Source organism: Grus americana, chromosome 14 (genome assembly GCF_028858705.1).
Source record: "Grus americana isolate bGruAme1 chromosome 14, bGruAme1.mat, whole genome shotgun sequence".
NCBI lineage: Eukaryota > Metazoa > Chordata > Aves > Gruiformes > Gruidae > Grus > Grus americana.
The window spans coordinates 17573055-17596502 of NC_072865.1; the positions used below are offsets into that span (position 1 = coordinate 17573055).

The following is a 23448-nucleotide window of genomic DNA, read 5'->3' on the forward strand; positions in this document are numbered from 1 at the left end:
CAAATTAATTCAGCCTCCACCTCAGTATCTGGATTACTCATCTCAAAGTTGAAGCAGTGAACTCCCAAATTTTAGAGTCTCGTGATCTTGAAAAGATATTGAAGAGCATCGCACTGCTGCTGGACCCCTGCTTTGAAAGAATTCACGTGTAAGAGTCTGAGGAAAGGTCAATTCATGATTTTGGGAAGGTTTATAATTCTATACCTGATTTAGGCACCTTTTCCACAATAATTTTGTGGACCCAGAAGTGAAACTAGGTGCAGAAAAAGGCCAGCTTTTGCAGTGCCACCTAAGAACAGGCAATGCCAATTTAAGGTTTTTTGGGGTTGTTGGGCTTTTTATTATTTTATTTTTGTATTTTGGGGGGTTGGGTTTTGGGGTTTTTTACTGTAATCATCTCTTTGTTTTATGCTGGAGCATCAGCGAGGAGCTGATGCACTGATTCTAACTTGTTTGCTAAAAATAACTTGGAGTTCCAGATCTACATTTTAGGTTTATCACCTATTTGCACTTCAAAAGCAAGGACAATGTGCAGACCTGTTTTACTGTTAGTCATCATCTTCTAAGGAATAACCTTGAAATCCTAATTTGATTAACAACTTGTTTATGAATACAAAATTGTTTCTTTGATCCATCTGGTTTATGTTGTTTGAGGGAGAATCAGTTTGAAATCAAATTTTTATTTTAGGTTGATTTAAAAATTTTCAGTTTTGTCTGTCTTTATATATGTTACAGTACCATTCTATCCCTATTTGGAACATATACCTAAGTATTTGAAACTAAGTACAGTTGCACAGGATTCTATTAATTGGGCATTCTTTCCAGCCAAAATTGGAAAGAAATTTCTCTGACCATACAATAAAGCAAAGCAGAAGCAGCAGGAAATTTGAAAAGGTAAAGGAGGATGGCAGCAGTTGAACCATGGCTGACCTAAGCCAAAACCTTGCCTTTTTACACCCAGATTAAGCCCAGAGACTTTGGCCTTTGAAGATCATCCATAAATCTTCAGGCCAGAGAAATTGGTATGAACTGTAAATTAGAAGCATCAATCCCCATAAACTCAGGAAATATTGTGGACAAAGGAATTTGAACAATTTTAGATCACAATTATTTAAACTGATGAGAAATTAATTCCATATTAAGTAACTGTAGAAAAGTTATCATAATTAAACTTCCGAAAGAACGTATTTGTAGCCCTCTGTGATGATTAAAATTAAGGGAAAATGTGACAAGAGGAGTATGTTAAACCGAAAAATCACCTGATGATATTATCTGTATGAGAAATAAAGATCCTGTCCTTCGGTCAGTCTAGATCAGTCTAAACTTGCAAAGCAAAACTGAGCAGCAACTTCAGAGAAAAGGTAAGCTCCAATGATCTATTATAGAAGCAAGGGAAATTAAGTTATATTACACTGTGACAAGATAATGCCTTTCAGTAATTTTTCTCAATAACTTCTGAAGTCAGACAGTACATGCTGTGTTGTTCTGAGCTGTTTTGGGACATACTTTTTTACCATCTCTTTTCTGGCTGCATCTTCTCCGTTATGTCAGTTAGATTTGATAACCGATGTTATGAATAATCACATAAGGAATGATGACTTCTCCAATCGAATGACTTAAACGTTGCTCGAAGAGGAGTTAAGTTCTTTAAATAGGAGTATGCTCTCAGTAATAATTAAAATTATATTTTCTTGTTTTCATCAAAATCCGAAAGTGCTTTATAAAATATCTGTTTCGCTTCATACTTGTGGCTAGTTAATTGATACCCCTTTTTGGTGATAGGGGAGACTGAGGCGTATAGAAATGGAATCATTGAGGTAGGACAGCATGGCATTGGCAGGAGCCAGGAATAGTATTCAAACCTACTGCCAAAGTGACTTCCAATGACAGAAGTAGATACACCCTTTAGGCAAAATACAAATGCATGAAAATATTTGGAACTCGACAGCCTGGAAGTATTGCATGCTTCCTGCAAATGTGTCATTCCAGTATGTCAGATAAAAATATCTGTGAGAATGAAAGGGATATTCACAGAGATAGCTCACATATAATTATATTGTATAGAATTCTGTAAAAAAATTTAATATTATCAGTAATTTTTACTGAACATTAAATACCTCAGTATTTCTCAGGTGCCCTTGGGGCTTTTTAGGTATGGCTAACATTAAACCATAAGATCTTCACAAAAGTTTTAAAATATGTGAAAGAGATTTGCACTAATAAATTTCATGTGTGTCTAAGTTATGATTATTTTTACTGTGTTTTGCATGGTATTTCTGTGCTAAAAGACAAAGTACCTAAAAGTGTGGGATTTTTTTAATGTAAGACAAAATATTAGCACCATACCAGATTCTGCCCAAACAGGATATTTAGGTGACATGTTTCACCGTTGGTGCTGGAGAAGTGTGTAAATACACAGAACTTGTGAAATAAAAAATGTCTCAAAAATGGAGGACGCCCCCTCCTACCCCAACAAAAGACTTTGAAGGGAAATGCAACTCTCTGAGCAGCTGGAGCTGAAGAACTTGATTATGTGAGTTGGCATGAAATATACTTTGTAAATCAAAGGAGAATCTAAAGCAATATAGTTCTACAGAAAAGACATGACGCTAAAAAGGCCTTGACCCAAAACTCCTACTCAGAAGAGTAATGGGGATGCTGACAGACAGAATAACGTGGGTGTCCATGATTCTGCCTAGCTGTGTAAATTTTTTTGTGCTGTCTAAAGTAGACCATTCTTTTTAGAATCGCCTTTTCTTGCAAAATCTTTAACTGTTTGTGTCAAGCATCCAGCAGTTTTGTAGAGATAAATGTACCCGTCCGAGCAAAGCGTTAGGGAAGAATGTGTTTATTTTCTTGTGGGTAGTGTAGGGCAGCTTGCAGAGGAAATCGCATTTTCCAGAATACAAGCTGATCTCATAAAATGCTGAAAAGAAGGTACAATAGCCTGTTCAGACCAACCTAGGCTAAAATTGCAGTGCATACACAGGGCAATTCTGTGATTATACAGAGGTGGTTTAGGAGAGTGGTGATAGCCTGCAAGAACAATATTGAGCAAAATTAGGTTTCTTGAACTTGAGATGATTTGATGACACTCAGCTTTTCACAAATCAGACCCTTAATTCAGTTGGCAAGATTAGCTGAGCTAGTGTTAAATTAGATCAGACTATGCCCTAGACTATTGGAAAGCAGCTCATCTGAAAGTGTGGGCAACACAGCACCCTCAGAAGTCCGTTACTTTCCAATGCCACAGTTACTGTACTAGTTAAAACTGTAGTGTCCCTCCGATCATGTTAAAGAAAAGGGCTTGGCAAGATGTAACACCATGTATAAATTACTTTATTTACTTGATCACATCAACATTACAGCGGAATGTTACGTGGACGGAAAGAAAATATTCTTTACATTTTCATAAAGAATTTTTTCCTCCTGGAAAACCATAATCATAACAGAGGATTTCAATCTAGCTGGTCAAGTTGTTGCGGTAATGAAGAGCCTGCTTCTTTGGACTATTGCTTAGTGGTTAAATAGGATTCCCTGCCATAAGCTGCCAAAAGATGAACTTTTGCTTTACCTCCCTCATTAAGAAACTGAATTTAGCCCTTGCAAATTTTTTTTTTTTCAGTAGTGAGACTAAAATTCATTTCAGTGACTATTCTGTTTCTGGTAGTGGCTCATAAACGGCTGCCTAGGGAACAGTATAACAACAGAGCTGGGAAGAGTAGCACTTTGCTGTGTTATTCTAGTCTCCAGTGACCAATGACATTTAGTAGCCCTCCCTTCATTTTTGTCTTTGATGTGTCTAATCACTTTTGAGCCAGTATAAAAGTCAGGCATTCCCAGCCTCCTGTAGAAATGAGTTGCGTAGCTGAGCAAGACTAGCATAAAAACTGTCTCTTCTTGCTTATTTTGAATGCACATTCTGATTTTTTTCAGTGCTCTCCAATGCTTGTACGAAAAACAGTGAACAGTAAGTCTCTCATGGTACTTTTGATTTTATAGGTTCTACCATATGCCTCCTCAGTCACGTAGTGTCCCCTGATTAAAGAAACCAGGTCTCAGGCATAACCCATTAAATGGGTTTGATCATTTCTCTGTCACCATTATTTACTTGTTTTCTTCTCTCTTTTTTACTTTTTGTATTTGTTTATGTTTTTGAGATAGGAGGCCAGAACAGTAACGTATGGATATCCTGTAGTCTCACAATCTTTTGCTAATAATTCTAATTATTGAATCATTGCTTTTTCTGATGCTACTAAACACTGAGATGGTGGGGGTTTTATGGACCTGTTACAACTGTTTGATCTTTTTCCGGGTTGGTAATAGCTAGTTGATAGTCAGTCATTGGATTTGAATAGGTAGGATTGTTTTTTCCTTGTGTTCACCTCTTTCAGGTTGCAGTATGTTTGCACTCACAGTGTTTCCCATAGAAATATTTCAACTTAAAACTTTTAAAAATGTTACCTATGAAGCAGAGGAAAATGGATCATTTGTTTTCAAAATTGTAAATTGAATGAAAGTGAATTATTTAAATAAACTTTATAAATATTTAGAGATGCAATTGATTTTTGGTTTACAAATGCTGGAAAGTCAGACAAAGAAATGAGCTTTAGAAATGTGACTTAATCTTGCTGCATTAATAACAAGCATAAATAGGTGCTGCTTTTGAAGCTACAGGGATAATGTTCACACTCTTCCTCTTGGAAGAAATAACTGTACATTAACTCAGCTTTGAACGTGTTTTAAAATCAGCCTGAGGAGGAAGATGGGCAGAGGTGTCATCCTCCCCTCACCACCTGTGAGAAAACTGAAAAGTTGCAGATAATATCTTTTAAATGGAAAATGCAGTGGTAGCTCCTAACTAATAATAGAAGTACAAGGAACTCTTTTAGCTGTCAAACCCATGAGGAGGCGGCAATAACACTCTTGTAAATTATTCAGTTTTGTCACACAGAAGATAAAATTGTGTTTGAAAGAATTGCTCTCTCTGTTTTCTCAAGAAGGCAATGGAGCGTGCAGCAGAGGAAAAGAATTTATATTGTCTGAATTTTTCAATGGAGGTTAAGAAACTTTTTGACACTCATGCTTAATTTTTTTAAATTGTATAACAGACTATAAATAACACACCATTGCACAGAACGTCATCTGCTGTCTTCACGCATGTGTGAACTTTGCTTCTTCTAGTGCGTTCAGTGTTGAAATGTGTTTCAATCAATATCACACATGGTTGGAATAGATTCCCAGAGATTACATTCATTTCTCTGTATCATTGCTTTTCTTTTTTAGGGTGTTCTTGAGGGCCATCAACAAATTTGCAGAGACAATGAACCAGAAATTTCTGGAGAATATGAATTTTGAAGTCCAAGTAAGTGTTCAGGCTTTTTAGCTGAATTGAGGTGGTATGTGCAGGTATGATCATTCTGGTCGGTCAGAGCTCCTTCTGGTACTTTGTATCAAAATGACTGTTGATTTGAGTTTGGCAGGATTAGGCCACCTTTGATATGACATGAAAATTGTACTTGGATTATTTATGATAAGACACACAGAGTATTTTGTACATGGATTCTCTCAGAACTGGCTAGCAGAAAACTTTTTTTTCTTAGCCAGCCAAGTGTATTCAGAAAGGCAATCTTTGATGTAATGCATGTAGCCTTTACAATGTCAATGCTATGTATGTAGGGCAGAAAGAGCTTAACTTTCTTTGATTCCTAAAGTATTTAGCACTTAAAATTTATTTTTAGCTTGTAGTCTTCCCTGATAAGTCTATCTTTATTTATTTTCCTTCATTTTTAGTAGTTCTTTCTGAAATAATTTAAAATTACAGGGTTTTTTTTAGTCTGCTCAATATCATTCTTAATAACTGGTCATGCATTTTACCATACGTTTGGCTTGCTTCAGAAGAAAATGACAATGTCTGCAGTTTTCACATGCATTAAATTGTTATTAAAATGTAAATACAGTTTTAGAATCAGGATTTGTCACTAAATGCTGCTTGATTATGCTATGTGCTATAGATAGAAAACACACTAACAAAGTATAGTTTGAAAAATTATTCTATTTCACTCTATATTAACTGCAGTTGAGAGTAAATGTTTTAAGTTCAAAAATGCTTCATGATTACAAAACTCTAATCTGTTCATTAGATAATAACTTACTGACTCTAACCGTGAAGTTCAGAGAAAGTTCAGGGCTCTGCCTTCTTGATTTCTTGGGGTTTGTACTTTATGGTTAATCTCGCAACTTGCATTCTGGTTTAAGTGATTCTACTCTACTGCATGTGAATGTTGAGGGTTACTATGTTAAAAACTGTTTGGGTATTGGTGTCTCGGTCCTTAACATAAAATACCTCTGTCACAAACAGCTACAGAGCCATCATGTAAGTGGTTACACAGGAAGAGTTCAAAAGACAATAGTAAAAAGAAAGGTAAAACATTCAGTTCATACTCAGTTACAGTGGCCTCCAAGTATGAAATGTAGAGCTTTTTTCTCATTTATCTCAGTAAAAATTTTGTACCTTTGAAAGGTGTGACTTTACAAATGTATATATGTAGAATGTTAATTAAGACTTTTGAATCACGGGGAAAGATGTTTGTTCTGACAAAATTTCTTTTTAGTAAATATCCCAGCTGGAAACTCTCAAATCCTTGATGTATTTGTGACATAATGTCTCTTAGGCTATTTTAATTTATCAACAACAGATTCGTAACCTATCATTCCTGTAACACTTGATCATTTTTACTGCACAATGTGTCAGTAACTTTTAAAAGCAAATGAAGTACGCCTGGTGAACATCAGGATGTGTAGGCTACCAAAAACACGCAGCCTACTATAAAGACTGCGTCTCTCTCAAAATTTTATTAAGGTGTACGCTACCTCTTTCAAAAATTAAAGCAGCAGACTAAACCTGGAAATTTTATTTCAGATAAGTTTCCTGTGGCAATTCTGTGCATTTCAGAATGTTCTCAAACAACCAGGGACATTGTAGTTCAACGCTGAACCTTGTAGTTCAAGGGGATGTATTAATGCTTGCACGTTTATTCGTGACTTGTCACTTATCTGGAGGCTTTGAGTAAGCTAAACAACATTATAGTAAATAAGTAGTGGCATCTAAAGGATTGTGGTACCCTAATAGTTTTCACAAGACACTGAAAAATACAAGTCAGGGAGATAGTTACTTCCATGAATAAAAACTCTGAAAACCTTCTAACAGTACCCTAAATAGACCTATTAAAAAAGCTGCTGCTGGACTACAGAAGATCTGAATAATGCTAAGTATGTTGTCTAAGTTTTCTTAATTAAAAATTAAAATTTTATTTCACACTACTATCTATACATATTCAGATCAGTGATAGCTGAAGATTTTAATGTTTTAAAGGTTCTTCTATTTTTTTTTTTTTTAAAAAACCCTGTAAATCAGGGTCTTGCAACTGTTCAGACTGTGAAAACTTCTCTATACAATAGTTCACTTTACAGTTTCAGCATCTGGGGCTGTTATTCTTTTTAGATTTAATATTTGGTTTTCCTCAGTTGTTTTGGAGTATTTTTAAACAAACAAGTAATCCTTCTTTGTGCAGCTGTTGCAGTGCTTGTATGTTTTTATTGTAGCAATTAAGGTACCAACAGGCTAATATCATAAAGTAGCTTTTGTTTTCACAGCTGCTTTGCAAAAGAAAATTCTAAATCAAGCTCATTTCCATTATTATTTATCCATCGCTTCATTGTTAGGCTTTTTGGATACAGAATTGTGATGAGAAACTAAAGCAAAACTTTGAGGTGCAGTTTCCTTCAAAGGCGACCAAATCTTTGGGATTTCTTTGAGGTGTGTCTTATTTAAAAGAAATGTAGGAGTTTTAGAGAAACCCCAGGAGGAGATGGGTATGCGGGAAAGAGCCACAGTGCACACCAGTGGGGTTCCCTTTGGACTAGAATCAGCAGGCCAGGTCTTTACTACAGGAAATCTAGGATATGCTTCCTAGAACCAGAATTGAGGCAATCACATACCATGGAATGCAACTTAACCTCAAGTCTTTACATGGGGCTCCTTTTCAAATTCCAGAACAAAGATGTGATCTTGAAACGTGCTTCTGCTGTTGCTGAACCTGTGAGAGATTTTAGTTAGCTCGTTCAATGCGTTTTACAAATAACGTCCAGCTGTTTTACTTGATATGAATAAGTACTAGGAGTTGTGCATCTAAATTTAATCTAACTTTTAAAAGATATTGTATGCCTGTGTTACATAAGTAACTACTACAGATCTAAAACTGTTTATTCAAGGGCCAGTTATTTAGTATGCAGCAGCCTTCAGGCAATCTAGTCTCCTCTAAGGGGTATGTGTACTGCTGATTTTCTGGTTTCAAAGAAAAAGGGGTGAATAAAGTTCAGATTGCTACTGAGCTTATGCAGCAAGAAAAATGGCTCAAGAATTTGGAATCTAAACCAGAGGCAACTATCTTAATATTCCTGATGAAGGCTAATTTAAACTATAGAAATAGAATATATTGGGACAGGGAAAATAGAGATGCACATTGGTGAAGATTAAAAAAAAAAGTTACATCTTTAAGTTCGTTGTAAACAAGTGAATGATTTATACTGTTTGTAGGATGGTATTTTGAAATCTGATTATTAACAAATAGTTGAAGAAAAGTCTTAATTTAAAAATAAATTTTAAAAAGCAACTAAAGGACAGTGAAGTAGATCTGAGGATTTTTCACTTGGCTGAGAGATTGCATGAAAATATATAGCAGACAACCTAACCAAGCAAAACAAGTAGACTGTGAAGTAATTGATCAACTAAAAAAGGATGTTTTAAATCTAGACAAAAGCAATGAAGAAATTTTTGCTACTCTGTTGGAGCTTGTTAAATGGAGGAAAAAATGTTCCTGGCCTTTTTCTTGCTTTTTTTACTCAATATGTGATTCAGGCAGAAATGAATGAAGTGGTACCATTTAGGACCTGTGAAAGGATGTGCTATATCTGATGAACAACGGTTACAATCTTTAAGTTTGAAACTATGCATAAACTTAAAGCCATAGGTTCAATGATAAAGGTATTATATACCTCGGAGACAAATACCAAAACTATGCACAGTAGTGATGTACTGTTACATTTTTTGCTTTAGTGTGCAGTAAGTTTGGTTCACTGGGTCCATTTATATAGAGAGCCCTTTTTTAACTCCCAGTGTTTTGACACTCAGATTGTCATTGCAGTGGTCAGGCAGGAAGTGCCAGAGCTGCTGCTTGGGTTGAGAATCATTAATCATAGAGGTAATTAAATAGTCACCTGATGCCCGAGATTATATGCCTGCTGGGTGAGGAGGTGGTTTTCTCTGGGCATGTTTTGAGCTTTGCATGCAGAGTTGACAAGCTGGATGTATTCAGATGTACGTCAGTCACTCTCAGAAAATAAGCCACAGTTAGGTTTGCGTACAGTCAGTATTCGCCAATGTTATAATACAGCAAAAACTAGAACAATAAAGAAAGGACTAGCTAAAAACCATTTGTTACAGAATATTTACTACTGTGCTGATAAAAAAAGAATTGTTAGCTCCAGAGCAAATAATTTTACAGTAGAGAAGGGAATGGATTTTCATTAAAATAATCCCTGAAGCAAGAATGAATGAGGGCTCACAATATTCATGGTACCTTAAGCTTGTGAATGCATACAGTACCAACAGGGAGAGAATCCTACATAACATATTAATGTGTGTTCTTCAGTACTGAAATTAAACTGGAACATGAAGGTTTAATACACAGAAATCTGGAGTTTCAGTAGGAATTATTGGAATAGGTAAAAAACTTCCATATTTAGCAGTTTATTCATGTCTCTGTATTTGAAATAGGTTATTGACTTGCATTTGTTAGATATAAACAGAGTTGTGTATTGAAACAGATTATCTAGCAAGGCTAGGAAATATTTCTCACATAAAGATTCTAAAGAATGGATTCATCTGTCTGAAGCAGTTCAGCACGTCTTGCCTTGGGATATGGAGCTGGATTCGCTGACCTCTCAGGTTTCCGACCAGATAGATGTTCTATGTTTACAACTCGAAATAGTTCACTGAAGTTTAAATCATGTCACTGAAGGTTTGCAACTATGGAAAGTAAAATAGTTTAAGTATCTTTATTCAGAGTGAGCATATTAAGATAATGTAAGGGGATATATTGATGGTATACATGAAAAATATAGAAAATAAGTTGGGAAAGCAGGTGTGAGGTTAGGCTTTTTTCTGAAGACCATGATGATATATGTCTTAATGGTGTTTAGTTTTTTTCTCTGACTTTTGTTGTGTTTTGTGTCAAGAAAAACTCTTATCTGTGTAATTGCAAATTGCTTATATTTTCTCTTTTCCATCTTATTTTTTTTTTGTATTTGCTCTCAATGTTATACTTATTTTTAATAATATTCATGAGGATTCTCTTAACTGATTGTGGAACTGTCTCATCAGCCAGCCAGTATCCACAGTACTTGCCACAGATTGGTGCTTAATAGTCAGGATCAAGGATCGTGTTATGTAGTTGTAAGAGGATTTGTGCCTCTGGTTGTGGGTTGGCTTCGGTGTTTGGGTGCTTTTGCAGGGGCGGGGGGTGCTGTAGGGCTGGGCTGGCTCTTTTTCATTACCAGCTTCCACTACTAAAGACAATTTTGCTTTGGAAATACAACCATTGCAGGGGATTTCAGATGTGTTCAACATCAATTTTAAGGGAGACTGCAGTGTTGGCATTTTTGCTATACTGTATTGAGTAACAATTTTTTAAGAATTACCCAATTTCAAATGCAGAGGTCAGACAACCTGACCAGATCACTGCTTTGCAGCTCGGCTTTTGCAGGATAGCAGAAGAGACATACCATAATAATGTGTAAGTTCTGGATTTAGGGTGTATAAGTTGAGATGGGTTCTTCAGAAGAGACTTAACAAAAAAAAATTAAAAAATGCAGAATATATTTTGGAAAAAATGTTCCTTGAAAGTCACCCTGTTTTCTTGGGTTTAATTATAACAAAACCTTTGTGTGGTCTGCACTTACGCAATATATACATTCATGGTATCCTCAAAAAAAAGTCTCAGAAGTATATTTCATTTGTGGTAAATAGGACAATTCTGGGACTTTTCAGTACACTTCTTTTTTACCTTTTGTAGTAATTGTACTGTCTTATTCAATCAAAAAATGTTAATTTTGTCTGACTGAAAACTTCTGTGTTTCAAGACAAAACATTATATGCATACCTCAAGGGTGACCCCCAAGGTGTTAAATAATATCATGGGATAACACAGGTTTCCATAAGCAATTTAAATACTGTTACCCCAAAGAAAAAGTGTCTTTGTACACCTGTTTTTATTTTGTACTGAAGAACATCCAGCTAGTTGATTTGCCATTTATTTGATTCACAAGGATTTTTAAGGAAGCAAATATTTGACAGTAGTTAAATTTTGAAGCCGAATATTATCTGTCCACGTGAATATAGAGATGTAGGTGTGAAATAAAAAAAGTAAATTTGAATGTCAATTAACACTTTCTTTGTTGTTATATAGAAATACAATAATTAAATGACCTTTCTATTTACCAGACACGTCTTAACGGTTAGCAATTTCCTTGTTTTTTATGAATGCAGAACTAGGAAGGAAGGTTCTCTTCCCCCCCCCTCTTCTTTCCCCCCCCTCTTCTTTCCCCCCCCTCTTCTTTCCCCCCCCTCTTCTTTCCCCCCCCTCTTCTTTCCCCCCCCTCTTCTTTCCCCCCCCTCTTCTTTCCCCCCCCTCTTCTTTCCCCCCCCTCTTCTTTCCCCCCCCTCTTCTTTCCCCCCCCTCTTCTTTCCCCCCCCTCTTCTTTCCCCCCCCTCTTCTTTCCCCCCCCTCTTCTTTCCCCCCCCTCTTCTTTCCCCCCCCTCTTCTTTCCCCCCCCTCTTCTTTCCCCCCCCTCTTCTTTCCCCCCCCTCTTCTTTCCCCCCCCTCTTCTTTCCCCCCCCTCTTCTTTCCCCCCCCTCTTCTTTCCCCCCCCTCTTCTTTCCCCCCCCTCTTCTTTCCCCCCCCTCTTCTTTCCCCCCCCTCTTCTTTCCCCCCCCTCTTCTTTCCCCCCCCTCTTCTTTCCCCCCCCTCTTCTTTCCCCCCCCTCTTCTTCACCAGCAGAAATCCCTTTATCAACTTCCAAATCATGGTTTTTTTCCTTCATTTTATTTACTTTGAATGAAACATAAGCCAGTCTTCCATCAACAGAAAAATGAAGATAACAGTGTTTAATGGTTCACTTCAAAATTTCAGTTAAATTTTCCAGTGTGCACACTTACCTTTATAAAAACTATTTAGACCTTGTATGACTTTTTTTTTTTGGTTTGTGTTACTAGCCGATGTCATTAGCTAGGTGTCACCTTTGTGTAGGAGAACAGAGTCTTTTCACTCTGTCGTTACTGTCAACTCATGGCTCTATCAGCTTTGGTTTTAGAAACCTTGCTCCGTGTAGTAAGTATTTCCATTCAGCAACTTAACCCATCAGCACTGCAATGCACTCAGCATCCATTGCCACCCTTAATGCCACTTAATTCATTAAAATTACTTTTTTTGTGTTACATTGCTTTTATAATGTTTCTGACTGGAGATGGCAGCTTCTGACATATTCGGGACAGGGAAGAGTGAACAAATAGAAACCATTTTGTTGTGGTCAGGCGTAGCTATCACAGAGTTTCTAGTTTGGAAAATACAATGCTATTGATTCCTGTTCCTTCCTACCCTTCCCATCTGTGAGCAGTGATTTGTACAGGGCATTAGAAAGGATTATACTTCTAAATCTGTACTGTTAGAGCAATTATAATTTCATATTAATCATCTATATTCCTGCTACAGAATTTTATTATAAAAGGAATAGTCCACATTCCATCATAATGTCACTCTGATTTAAAAGAAAATTCTTCTTTTTCATCTTTTTCCTGTCTTTCTTGCATGCACTAGGCACCATTAATAACTCAGCAGTAATGAAATGTATTTTAGTATTACAAACAGAATTGCACAACTTATTTTTCATTTTAAATCTTCAGATAGAAACCCCAAAATCAGAAGTGTCATTGCATTACAAATATACAAGGGAAAAATAGGCACTATATTGTGCAAAAATGTATGTATGTGATAGACATTGTAGAAAACCCTACAAGATGGCTGATGCAGAAGTTAATAGATAATGCGACTGTTAGAAAATTTAGCTATCTGTATTAACTATACTAGCAATATTAGAAATATTATGTTTTTACATATTACATATTATATTGTGCATTTGAAAATCTCCAAACTTCAGAATTTACAGTTCATCTTTGATCCTTCTACCAACATATAGCAGAGTCTTAGTAGAGTGACCTATGGTAAGTAATTGATTTTTTTGATGTTCATCTGCAAATTTCTTTGAACTTTGGACTCATCACTCAGAATAGAAACACACAGGATAGAACTTATGTAAAATTTTGCGTACATGAAACTAATTCTTACTGGATTTCAGAGTGCCTTATTTTAGAGGTTTGGGATGTTTTCCAACATAGGAATGGTAGATGGCTGGAGTAGAAGCTATCTGCGAGTATTTTACTTAAGTTGCATCATTATACAAGAAGCATGTGACAAAACCAAGGAGAGAATGGGATTATGACATGAAAATCTTTAAAGACTAAAAGTGAACAAACCAGACTTTTGCTGGTTTATATAATGTGCTGTGTTTCTTCAAAGCTTCTGTAAACTTACTTTTATTAACCTGAAAATTTTCTACCCTTGTTCTGTCTTTTTGAAGTACATAACAATGCAAAGAAATTTTGGCAGAGGTCCCAAGGGATTTTCCTAATTCTTTACTTTGAGATCCTTAATATTCTCTCTTCCACCTCAAAGAAAACACTTCACCTGTCCTGAACCAGTCTGCATACCATAGGAATAATCCCTAAATATTGTGCTTGTAACTTCCAGAATTTATGAGTTGTAACTCTGAAAATTATATTTGTTAAGACTCCACTTAAACAGAATGCAATGCTTGCTTTACTTAATTTTTAATGTTTATCAGTTGGTGAGTTATTCTGAATTTTAGCCTTCACATTCCACTTAGACCTCTGTTTAGCAATTTATATTTTTGTAGTGTGATGTTCTAGAAGACAATTCAGAATAATTTTCATGAATGCTGGCTGAGAATTTTGAGACTGCATGTTGCAGCCGTGTGTGCTATCTTTTTTTCCTGTGGAGATTAATGGAAAAGTTAATATTCTGCCCTCTCCTCAATCAAATATATATATATTTTATTTTTTTTTAATTTTCTTTGAGCAGCATTTGTTTGGAAATTTTGTGCATATCCTTCTAATCACAACATGGAAATCTAAAGTAATTTATCTTCTCAGGAGCATCTAAGAAGTCATGATAAAATTTCAGTATCTGTGGTTGATCCAATTAAGCAATTTAGTTAAGATACAAGTTGTTATTCATTTATTTAAAATTGTTTGTACTCTAAAGGCTCACAAAAATAGTAACAAATAGATATTTATTTTGAATTATTTAGGTTTAAGTGATGAAGAAATGTATTCCAGTATGCGAAAGAGAACATTACTGGGGTAAAATCACATATTGACAATGTCATATATCCTGGAAATCAATGGATCATTTCTTAGAAATGTTATTGAAAGGTTCAAAAAGGTTATTTCTAGCTAACCTAGGTCAATAGCTGTGGTAACTACATATAGTTTGCAATCACGCATACATGCAGGAAGTTTGTAAGTGCCATTTTCCTACAAAATCAAAATAATCAACCCAGTATCTATCTGGAATGTATCATGTCTGCTGGTCTCAAGGGGCTGAGCTTGCTTTTACCTTTCAGCTTTTATTTCCAGAAAAAAAAAATTAAACAAAACTGTCATCTTGTCTGTTAGGTTTTATGAAATGCTAGAGTACATTTAGTATCTGCAATAATGTGTCAGAAATTCCAAAGTCTTCCAAAGACTTTGTATTTCTCCTACATTATCAAACAGGATTGAACAAAGCTGTCTGTAATGAAAACAATGGCTAGAATGTAGGCATTAGTGCAAGAGAGGCATTGATTTCAAAGGCTGCATGAAGGAGGCGGCAGAAGTGTTCACTTTTGGTACTTAACCTGAAAAATCATCCAGTTTTCCTCTTCTTCGTGAGATGGCTAGACATTTCTTACTAAATTGCTTCTACGTTTTCCAATAGGGCAGCTGTCACATTTTCTAGGGGAAAGGCACCTCATCTTTTCTGAATAAAATGGAATGAGACATCCTCTTAAATTCACTTAGCCCTGATAGAGAAACCCCCTCGCCATGCTCAGCCACCGCATTTTGAAGTGTTAAAACATAGTAAGCCAGCCTGGACCGTTACTGTCAGGTGTTGCATCTCAGCAGGAGTTTGCAATGAATAATTGGAACTAATTACAGAGAAGGGTCACCTCACAGCTCTAGCTTTGTCTCCCAGTACTCTGTCCCTAGCTGACAACTCGGCCCTGGAGTTCATGTCAACAAGCAGCAAAGCGTGCGTATTGTGCAAATCAGAGTATGAGAGCTCTGGTCCTCTGCTGTCACTGTCCTACTTCACTTCAGCCCTACTCATGCTAGATAACGGGATGTTCAAATGCAAAACATCTTGGCTTAAGAAAAAACGAAACAGGTCTCATAAGTGTATTTTTTTGCATTTAAAAAATCTGCTTCTATTGGCTTTTGCCATTTTTTACTTTTAGAGAGACTACTTTGCCTCGCAGGGTTTTAAAGTTAGTTTTGGTACTTAAAAGCTTGCAAGTCCTTATCTTGACTATGCTATTGAAATGCAAAGGATCGTATTTTTTTCAGCCGTCATAGGGTATTCTGAGGATGAAAGAAAATGTATTTTTATAAATAAGGATATTGAGTCTTTAGGGTGTGTCTCTGGCAAAGGTGGCATTCAACTAGGAATTAAGTGAATAAATAGACCATTAACTGTAGTAATAAAGTTTCATTCTTCTCCCCATAATCTACAACAATTTGAGAAACTTTCCATTTTACTGGTGTAATTGGCATTTGCAAAGTATATTCCCTGCACATCAATAAATACAGCTTCTCAAGGGACTCAAAACTCTAAATTGGTCAAATGAATCTTTTAAAATCTTTGGTAAGGGAGGAAAACAGGACTTTCAGGGCATAAATAACATTTATCCTGGGGAAAAATGCTCTGAATTAGTATGTACTGTTAGTATACTATCAAAAATTAGATATGATCATAATTCAAATGTTTGTATTATGGGGGGACAAAAAAGCTCCTGCCTTACTAGTGCTCATATTCAAATGTAGTTTTTAAAAAGGCTGTGATTGGTTTGGGTGAATTCAGAGCATCTTTGAACGGTGTAAATATGTAACAGATTAATAACTGTCTCCGGTGAAATGCTACTTGAGTCTGTGGATCTGCACCAGGGATAACTATGTTCTCTGGACTGTAAATACTTAAAGACAGAAACAGCCCTCCTAAGGGCTTTTAAATAAGCAAATCTGCTAAGGAGAGCTTTAGTTGGGCCTCGAAGGGAGGAATAAATCAAATGCAGGATCATGTTCACACTATAGACGTTTGAGAATTTTATTTATTATAGGAAAGGTCTCTCTTTTTGTGTATGGTTTTGTGTGTTGGTATCTATTTTTCCTGTATGTTTGTGCACAAGAGAGTTTTCCAGGTTATAAAGGACAGAGGTCACTTAAGTTTTTGATGAAACATTCTATTTCTAGGCTGCTTAGTGGGGATTCCCAATCCAGGGTTGTATTTCATCATACAAAATTAAGAGCTGTAATAACGTTTTATGGTTTTTTCCATCCTTTAAATTGCCACTGAATATGTTTTCTATTGCCTTTGTACTGTCTCACTGATACCTACCACGCATATTTTTAGATGCAGCTACATTTTTAAAAGAAGTGTCTAAAGCCATTGCTGACTGCTTAGAAGCTTCTGAAAATAGTATTTACTTCCTTGAATTTGTGTTTCCTAGTGAAGTTTCTTTTTTCCGTTTTCATCTCTAGCATGTGAGAGAAGTACTTCATTTGAATTGTCTGGAGAACAAGAAATTTGCTTTCAGAAACGAAGGGTTGTACACTGGAAATATAGGGGGTTTTATTCTAGTTCAAGTACTAACAGGAGTTATTTAGGGATGTATTTTGTCCTTATTTCAAGTAGGGAGCTCTTAAAATCTAGTGGAATTTCACACAAATCATTGTTGAATTAGAATCCAAAGAGAAAACAGTAGATGCCTTTTGAAGTAGTTCTCAAATACAGTGTAATTACACTGGATGCCTTTAGCTCCGAGTTGTTAAGATTCACTGGCAGGTAATGTATCTCGCTAGTCCTGCTATGGTTCGTGGTTTAATGTTGGTAGCTAATGAATCTCATATGAATCTTTTTTTAGCAATATTTATTCAGCTGCTGTGTTATTAAGAGCAAATGTGTAGTAGTGGTTATTAAAAATCATCTTTCTTGCTTTTCTGCTAATTGCGTAATACTAATGATGTACATCTTCGCATAATATAAAAATCTCATATTGCTTGCATCATTTGGTTTCATAAATTATTCAGCATTATGCTTAGTTTAATATTATTCCTGCTTTTCTCAAAACTGTTATAATTTCCTTTTATTCAATTTACAGCTGTGGAACAACTATTTTCATTTGGCTGTGGCTTTTATTACCCAAGATTCACTACAGCTAGAAAACTTTTCTCATGCAAAATACAACAAAATCCAGAGCAAGTAAGCAAAAATGTATACTTCAGCTTATGTCTTTAATTTTGTAGTAAAATGATGATAGTTAATGATAAAGATACTTTTCATATTTCTTTTTTTCTAGATATGGAGATATGAGACGTTTAATTGGCTTTGCTATCCGTGACATGTGGTACAAACTTGGTGAGTAGGCAAATGAACTTAATTGCAACTGAAGCACGTTGCTTGTTTCATTGAAAAACATCTGACATGAAGTGCTTTTGTAAATATTTCTGCTATTTGAACTTAAAATACGTTTTCACTCCGGTGATTAAGCTTGGAACTGACATGAGATACTGTTTGACTACTGCCTGTTTTTTTATTTGTAAGAGAACTCACAAACTTCTCTCAGATTTCAAAGATGGCTGAAATCAGATTTCAGAAACCTTATTTTGCTGAAATTGAGAACCAGATAAATTTTCCCTGAGAAGGTTACTGCTCAGTCTGAATCTACAGTTCCAGAAATCAGTAGGCTCAGCTTTGGAATCTGTTTGGATTAAAATTCAAAAATGTTTTTACATTTGTTGTGCAGCCACGTTCTGCTACTGCTCCTTTTAGAGTTCGTCATAGGGGCAACAATAATCTATTGTTCTATGAAAATATGTATTATAGAGGTTATTTGAAATATACAATGATGAGACCTATGATTATACTTTGAAATGCAAGCTGAATGTCAAATTTCAGACAGTTAATCATGAAAAGACTAGATTTCATCAGTTTATTAACAGAGAGAGGACAGAGAAAAAGGCTTTTACAACCATTCCGTCAGTTTAAAGTGATTGGTTGGGAGGGAGTGTGAAGGCAGAATTTATTCTGAACTAAATACCAAGTAGTCACAAGCAGAATATGAAGAATGTGAAGAACTGCATGACTACTCAATTTATTGATCTCGAGGATCTGCTAAGCAAAGTAACTGTGTACAGATGAACCAGGTTTTTATGGTCTGTGCATGATGTGAGTTGATTGCAGAATTTTCAATTTAAATTTTTAGGCAATTTTTAAAAAAGGTTTTATTTCAATTAGACTTTGCAGGAAAGTTTCTGTTGATGGAAGGATGTTATTTTTTTTCTGTGGGCTGATGAAGTCTCCAGTTTATGATTTGCGCCACATAGGCAATAACCCAATAATTAAGCAATTTTGTAGGATATTGTAGATGGTTTTTGTGATTGATTTTGAAGATGAACTTGAGCCTTAGCTTCTCTGAGGTGTGGAAGGATGCATCTTCTTTTCTCTTTCAATGAATGTTTTGTTACTTATGCAAAAATTCCAGCAAGGCATTGTCAAGATGTATTGATGGAAAAACTCACTCGGGAGAGTGAAGATTTTGAGGTGAATGGATAGCTATGTAATACGGGAATTTCTGTGGTTTTCCAAAATTACAGACCTAAAAGGTCTAATACATACAGATATTGGAAGTTATTCAGTCATTTTAAGATTCTTTTCAATCTTATTGACATTGCTGATTTAACTAGGATTAGTAATGATTTTAATCAACATGAGAGGAAGAAAAAAAATTATGTTGCATAAAACTGTTGAAGTTGTACTTCAGTTATGCTTGGAGTTACATTAGTGTGGCACCCATATGAGAGGAAAATCAGAATCAGATGATTTTTTAGTTATGGAACAAGTCTAGTCATATTTGTTTATGAGAATATTTTATCTCCTTACAAGCTTTAGGCAGTATTGACATTCTTACACAGGTCATTGTATTTTGATAGTGGTCTGCTCCACATATCACATTTTTCTTCCCAAAAAACAAGCAGCGTTTGGAGAACATCTTGAACCTGGTTGAGGTTTTTTCAAATTAGGATGTTCATTGACAGCTGATGTAACAATTGCACTACAAGATAATTTTGTCTGGTTTCAGGAGTTGTGCAGATAGTGTTTTTATTATTGCTTGCAATGTTTGATGCATTGGTTGGTTTGATTTATTGGTTGCAATGTTTGATGTTATTAGAGATGAAAGCAAGTAATGCTTTTCTCTTTTATAAGCTAGAAAGGTTACACCATGTGATATTGCCACGTGGCACGCTCTGCTGATAGAATTTGGGTGATTCTTAGGGTTATTACTCCAAGTATTTAAAAGGAGATGTCAAAAGCTGAAAAACTGAAATGTTCACTTGAAAATGTCAACTCAGCTGGCATATGTGCTTACTTCTGGCACTGAATTCTGGCATCTTAGAAGGACACTATATCCATTAACATGCTTTCAGCTTTTCAGAAGGAATAGAGATGACTAAGTTGTAAGACTACTAACAGAGACTAACACTGCTTTAAATGATTGCATATCCTAAATGTTTTCCTAAAAAAAAAAAAAAACCAACTTTTTTTTTTCCCCCTCTCCTCCCAAATATCCAATTTGCGTTTCTGTTTCAGGTCAGAATAAAATTTGCTTTATTCCGGGGATGGTTGGACCCATCTTGGAAATGACTCTTATTCCAGAAGTTGAACTACGAAAAGCCACAATCCCAATTTTCTTTGACATGATGCTGTGTGAATATCAAAGGACAGAAGAATTTAGAAAGGTAATTAAAAATAGTCTGTGTGAAAAATCATTAAAACGTCATGTGGTCACTTTATTTCTGGTAAATATTTGTTGTGTGGGCTTTACAGCTTACAGAAAGTAAAATCCAAAATATTAAGAACAAAAGGAAGAGTTCTCGTGCAAATGAGTGTAGGGTCGCCGGAGTGATTTTGTTGGACTTAAGTGAAACTTTCGTTACAATGACAGCAATAAGATGCTAGAATGGGGGCCCAGAGAGGTTGCAGGATCTTTATTAAAATTTTCAAAATTTTACTGAAAAGGTTTCTGAGCTACAAGACATAATGTTGAAGTCAGCCCTCGGTTAAGTAGGGGGTAGAGTTAAAAGACCTTCTAGGTATCCTCTCTAATCTAAATTTTTTATGATACTCCTTCCTTGTGACATAGATATTGATAAGCCAAAACTTCCAATTTTTAATACAGAATATCTGAAAGAAGCAGCAGTGAATAGTTAGTTAATTATTATCAGATTCCTCAGGAATCTTAACTTTTCTAAATATATATGGTGAGAAAAATAACCACTGTGAAGAACTGACATCCCTAAAATGTTTTCTACAGTTATTTTGAAAAGGATTTTTAAATCACAAGTATTAAATATTTTTGATTGATAGAATAGAAATAGGGATGGTGGGATAGGACATTTGGGAATGTAATCTATATCTCCTGCCACCGTTTGCTGTGTCTGCCTGGGCAGTGAGTATCTGTCTGTTTCTTTCCTAGCTGACTTTTCCATTCTCTGCTATCTCTTGGGCATGGACTTACACTCCATGGACAGACCTTACTTACATGGACTTGCCTTATTCAGTGTTTGCACACTGCCTTTCACAGTAAATTTTAGATTGGAGATTCAGGCTTTTTAGTTACACTAATAATTCATTGAGAACAATCTGTGTAATGGTAAGTGGCAAACAAAAGTAATAATTTTAGACTTTCATAGGAAAGTAAATATAAATGCCCAGCTATGTTTAATACTTTAAATCATGTGGGACATTTCTGTGTCAGCTACATGTGGAACAAACAAGCAGATGGAATTTCCATTTTGGTCTGTATTCCGCAGTGCAAAGCTTTTGGTTCAAGGCTAAGATTAAAACCTGCTTTGCTTCTGTGCATCTGTTCCCTCCATGTCCTAATAGTCCTGTATTTGCCTTCTTAAAAATGCTTTCCTGCTCTTGGCTTCTACTTTGTCTCTTGGGAGAGATGTACAGATCTGTACAGACCAAAAATCCTGAAAACTCATCAGTCATACTGACCGATTAACAAGAACAGCAGCTTAGGAGTCTGGAAGATGCCAGACACTTAGGTGACCCTTAAATCGCTTCTTATGCTAATATAAATAAGTTTCAGGTGATATTTTTTGAGTGCTGAGGAACAAGGACATTCATTTTATTGCAGCTTAAAAATAAGAGGTAATTTTTGTCAGATGGTACTAAAGCTATTTCATAATTGAGCAGTTGAGTCTCATTTGGTTTCTGATGTGCTGCTTGAGAAATTGTTATCACTTACTGGTCAAGAATTGTGGGGTTTATCTTCTCCTTTCCTATGGATGAGGTAATTAAGGTACATTTCTTAATGTTGCAACTGTAGGTTTGGTAATTCTGGTTTTTTTAAAAAAGTATTTTTAAAGGAAAGGCACACTAAGTTTTATTACTTACAGTTGTTACCATCTTAATTGGAAAAGGCAAAGAAATCATATGAATGGAAAAATATTTGATAAACATCTATACTTTTGCTAGTGGACAATTTTCATATACAAATTGACATTTAGTTTTATAAAGACTTAGTATAAAATTTTGAGAATCATAACATGTTATTTCAAGACTATCTTTGGCACTCAGGAGCATAGATAGACATTGAATTAAAACAAAATTCTGCTGAACTTTAAAAATAATTAAAATTTTAATTAAAATAATTAAAATAATTAAATTCTAATGAGGGGGGGGGGAAAGCACAAACAGATGTCTTTACTAGTTGAGTCAGTAGCAGCACTGGAACTATAGCTTTTCTGGTATCTGCCACATTATTTAATAAACTTTACCAAAAAGATAAATTTCATTAACTTGATGTCATACTGTGCTGAGACATCTGTGTGGCAGTGCTCTGTTCTGGGTGGACATACGTGTTACGTTGGTGCTAGCTCAAGAGGGTGCATCCTGCTTTATGCATACAATGTATGTGTGGTAAGGATATAAAGTTATTTAAATTTATCAAGCAGGAATTTTATTTTATTTAGCTATTTTTAGGAAACCAACTAATCTCAGAGAAAACAAAATTCCACCTCTGGTTATCTCAAGAATGACATACTATACATATATATATTTAATGGAATGGAATATATACGTAGGTGTGTGGCATACTAAGGCATTTTCTTCACGATGCTTCCTTTTACTTTGCACATATGACTTCCATTCACCCAGAAGAAATTTTATCTCTCATTGAAGATGTAGGGAGGAAGCCATTAATATCTACTAATTTTAGTCATCAAGGCTCTGTCTATCATTAGCTCAGAGAGCTAAGGATCTTGGAAGGGCAATTTATCCAACTTACATTCAGAGTCTGTGGACAGAATTATTCCTGCAAATATATCCCCTTCTCCTTCCCATATAAAGGGAAGCTAGTTGCCTATGTGTTGGACACATGATGTTAAAAGAATCTCACCCTCCAAATGTTGATAACCCATTTTTCCTCGAAAGATCAGGTTGTACATTTTATTAAGACTTCCCAAAGGAAGACACATCATCAAGCAACCTAGTACTGTTTATTCTAACTGATAATCTGAGGCTAAAAGATAGAAAAGGCTTACTTAAAACCGAAGCCAAATATAAAAGGTTAGCTCTTTGCAGACTAAATGAAAATATAATTGAAATAAACATGGATTCAAGTTACGTTAAGGATTTAACTTGGCTTAGGAAAGATTAATTCATCTGTGTTTATATTTTTGTTCAAATAAGTCATTCTGTTTCTGTGTAGTATTTTCAATTTAGTGTGTTTCATTGGTTCCACCAGTTGCTGAAGCCATCTGGGGAAGATTTCTATATTTGCTTTCCTTCCTGACTGTTGTTGGGCTGTGTCAGAAAATAGTGCTGACCGATGGTGTGCTCCTGGGCTTACATAGCTACGGGTATGGGTAGAGGATAGATCTTTACTCTTGGTGAACCTATTGGAGTCTCGTATTTTTCTGAG

General features: G+C 35.6%; 1 protein-coding gene across 4 annotated transcripts in view; it reads left to right on the forward strand.

Moving 5' to 3' along the window:
- Positions 1–23448, forward strand: part of DOCK2 (dedicator of cytokinesis 2) — a 203119-nt gene that overhangs the window by 138204 nt on the left and 41467 nt on the right. For 2 of the 4 annotated variants that reach the window (XM_054841776.1, XM_054841777.1), the window contains exons 30-33: positions 5287–5365; positions 17614–17714; positions 17812–17870; positions 20103–20251. In XM_054841776.1, the coding sequence (XP_054697751.1) occupies positions 5287–5365; positions 17614–17714; positions 17812–17870; positions 20103–20251 (388 nt within the window). Of the gene's footprint in view, positions 1–5286; positions 5366–17613; positions 17715–17811; positions 17871–20102; positions 20252–23448 lie in introns of those variants that run through there. The other 2 variants (XR_008579277.1, XR_008579278.1) reach the window with 2 other exon arrangements.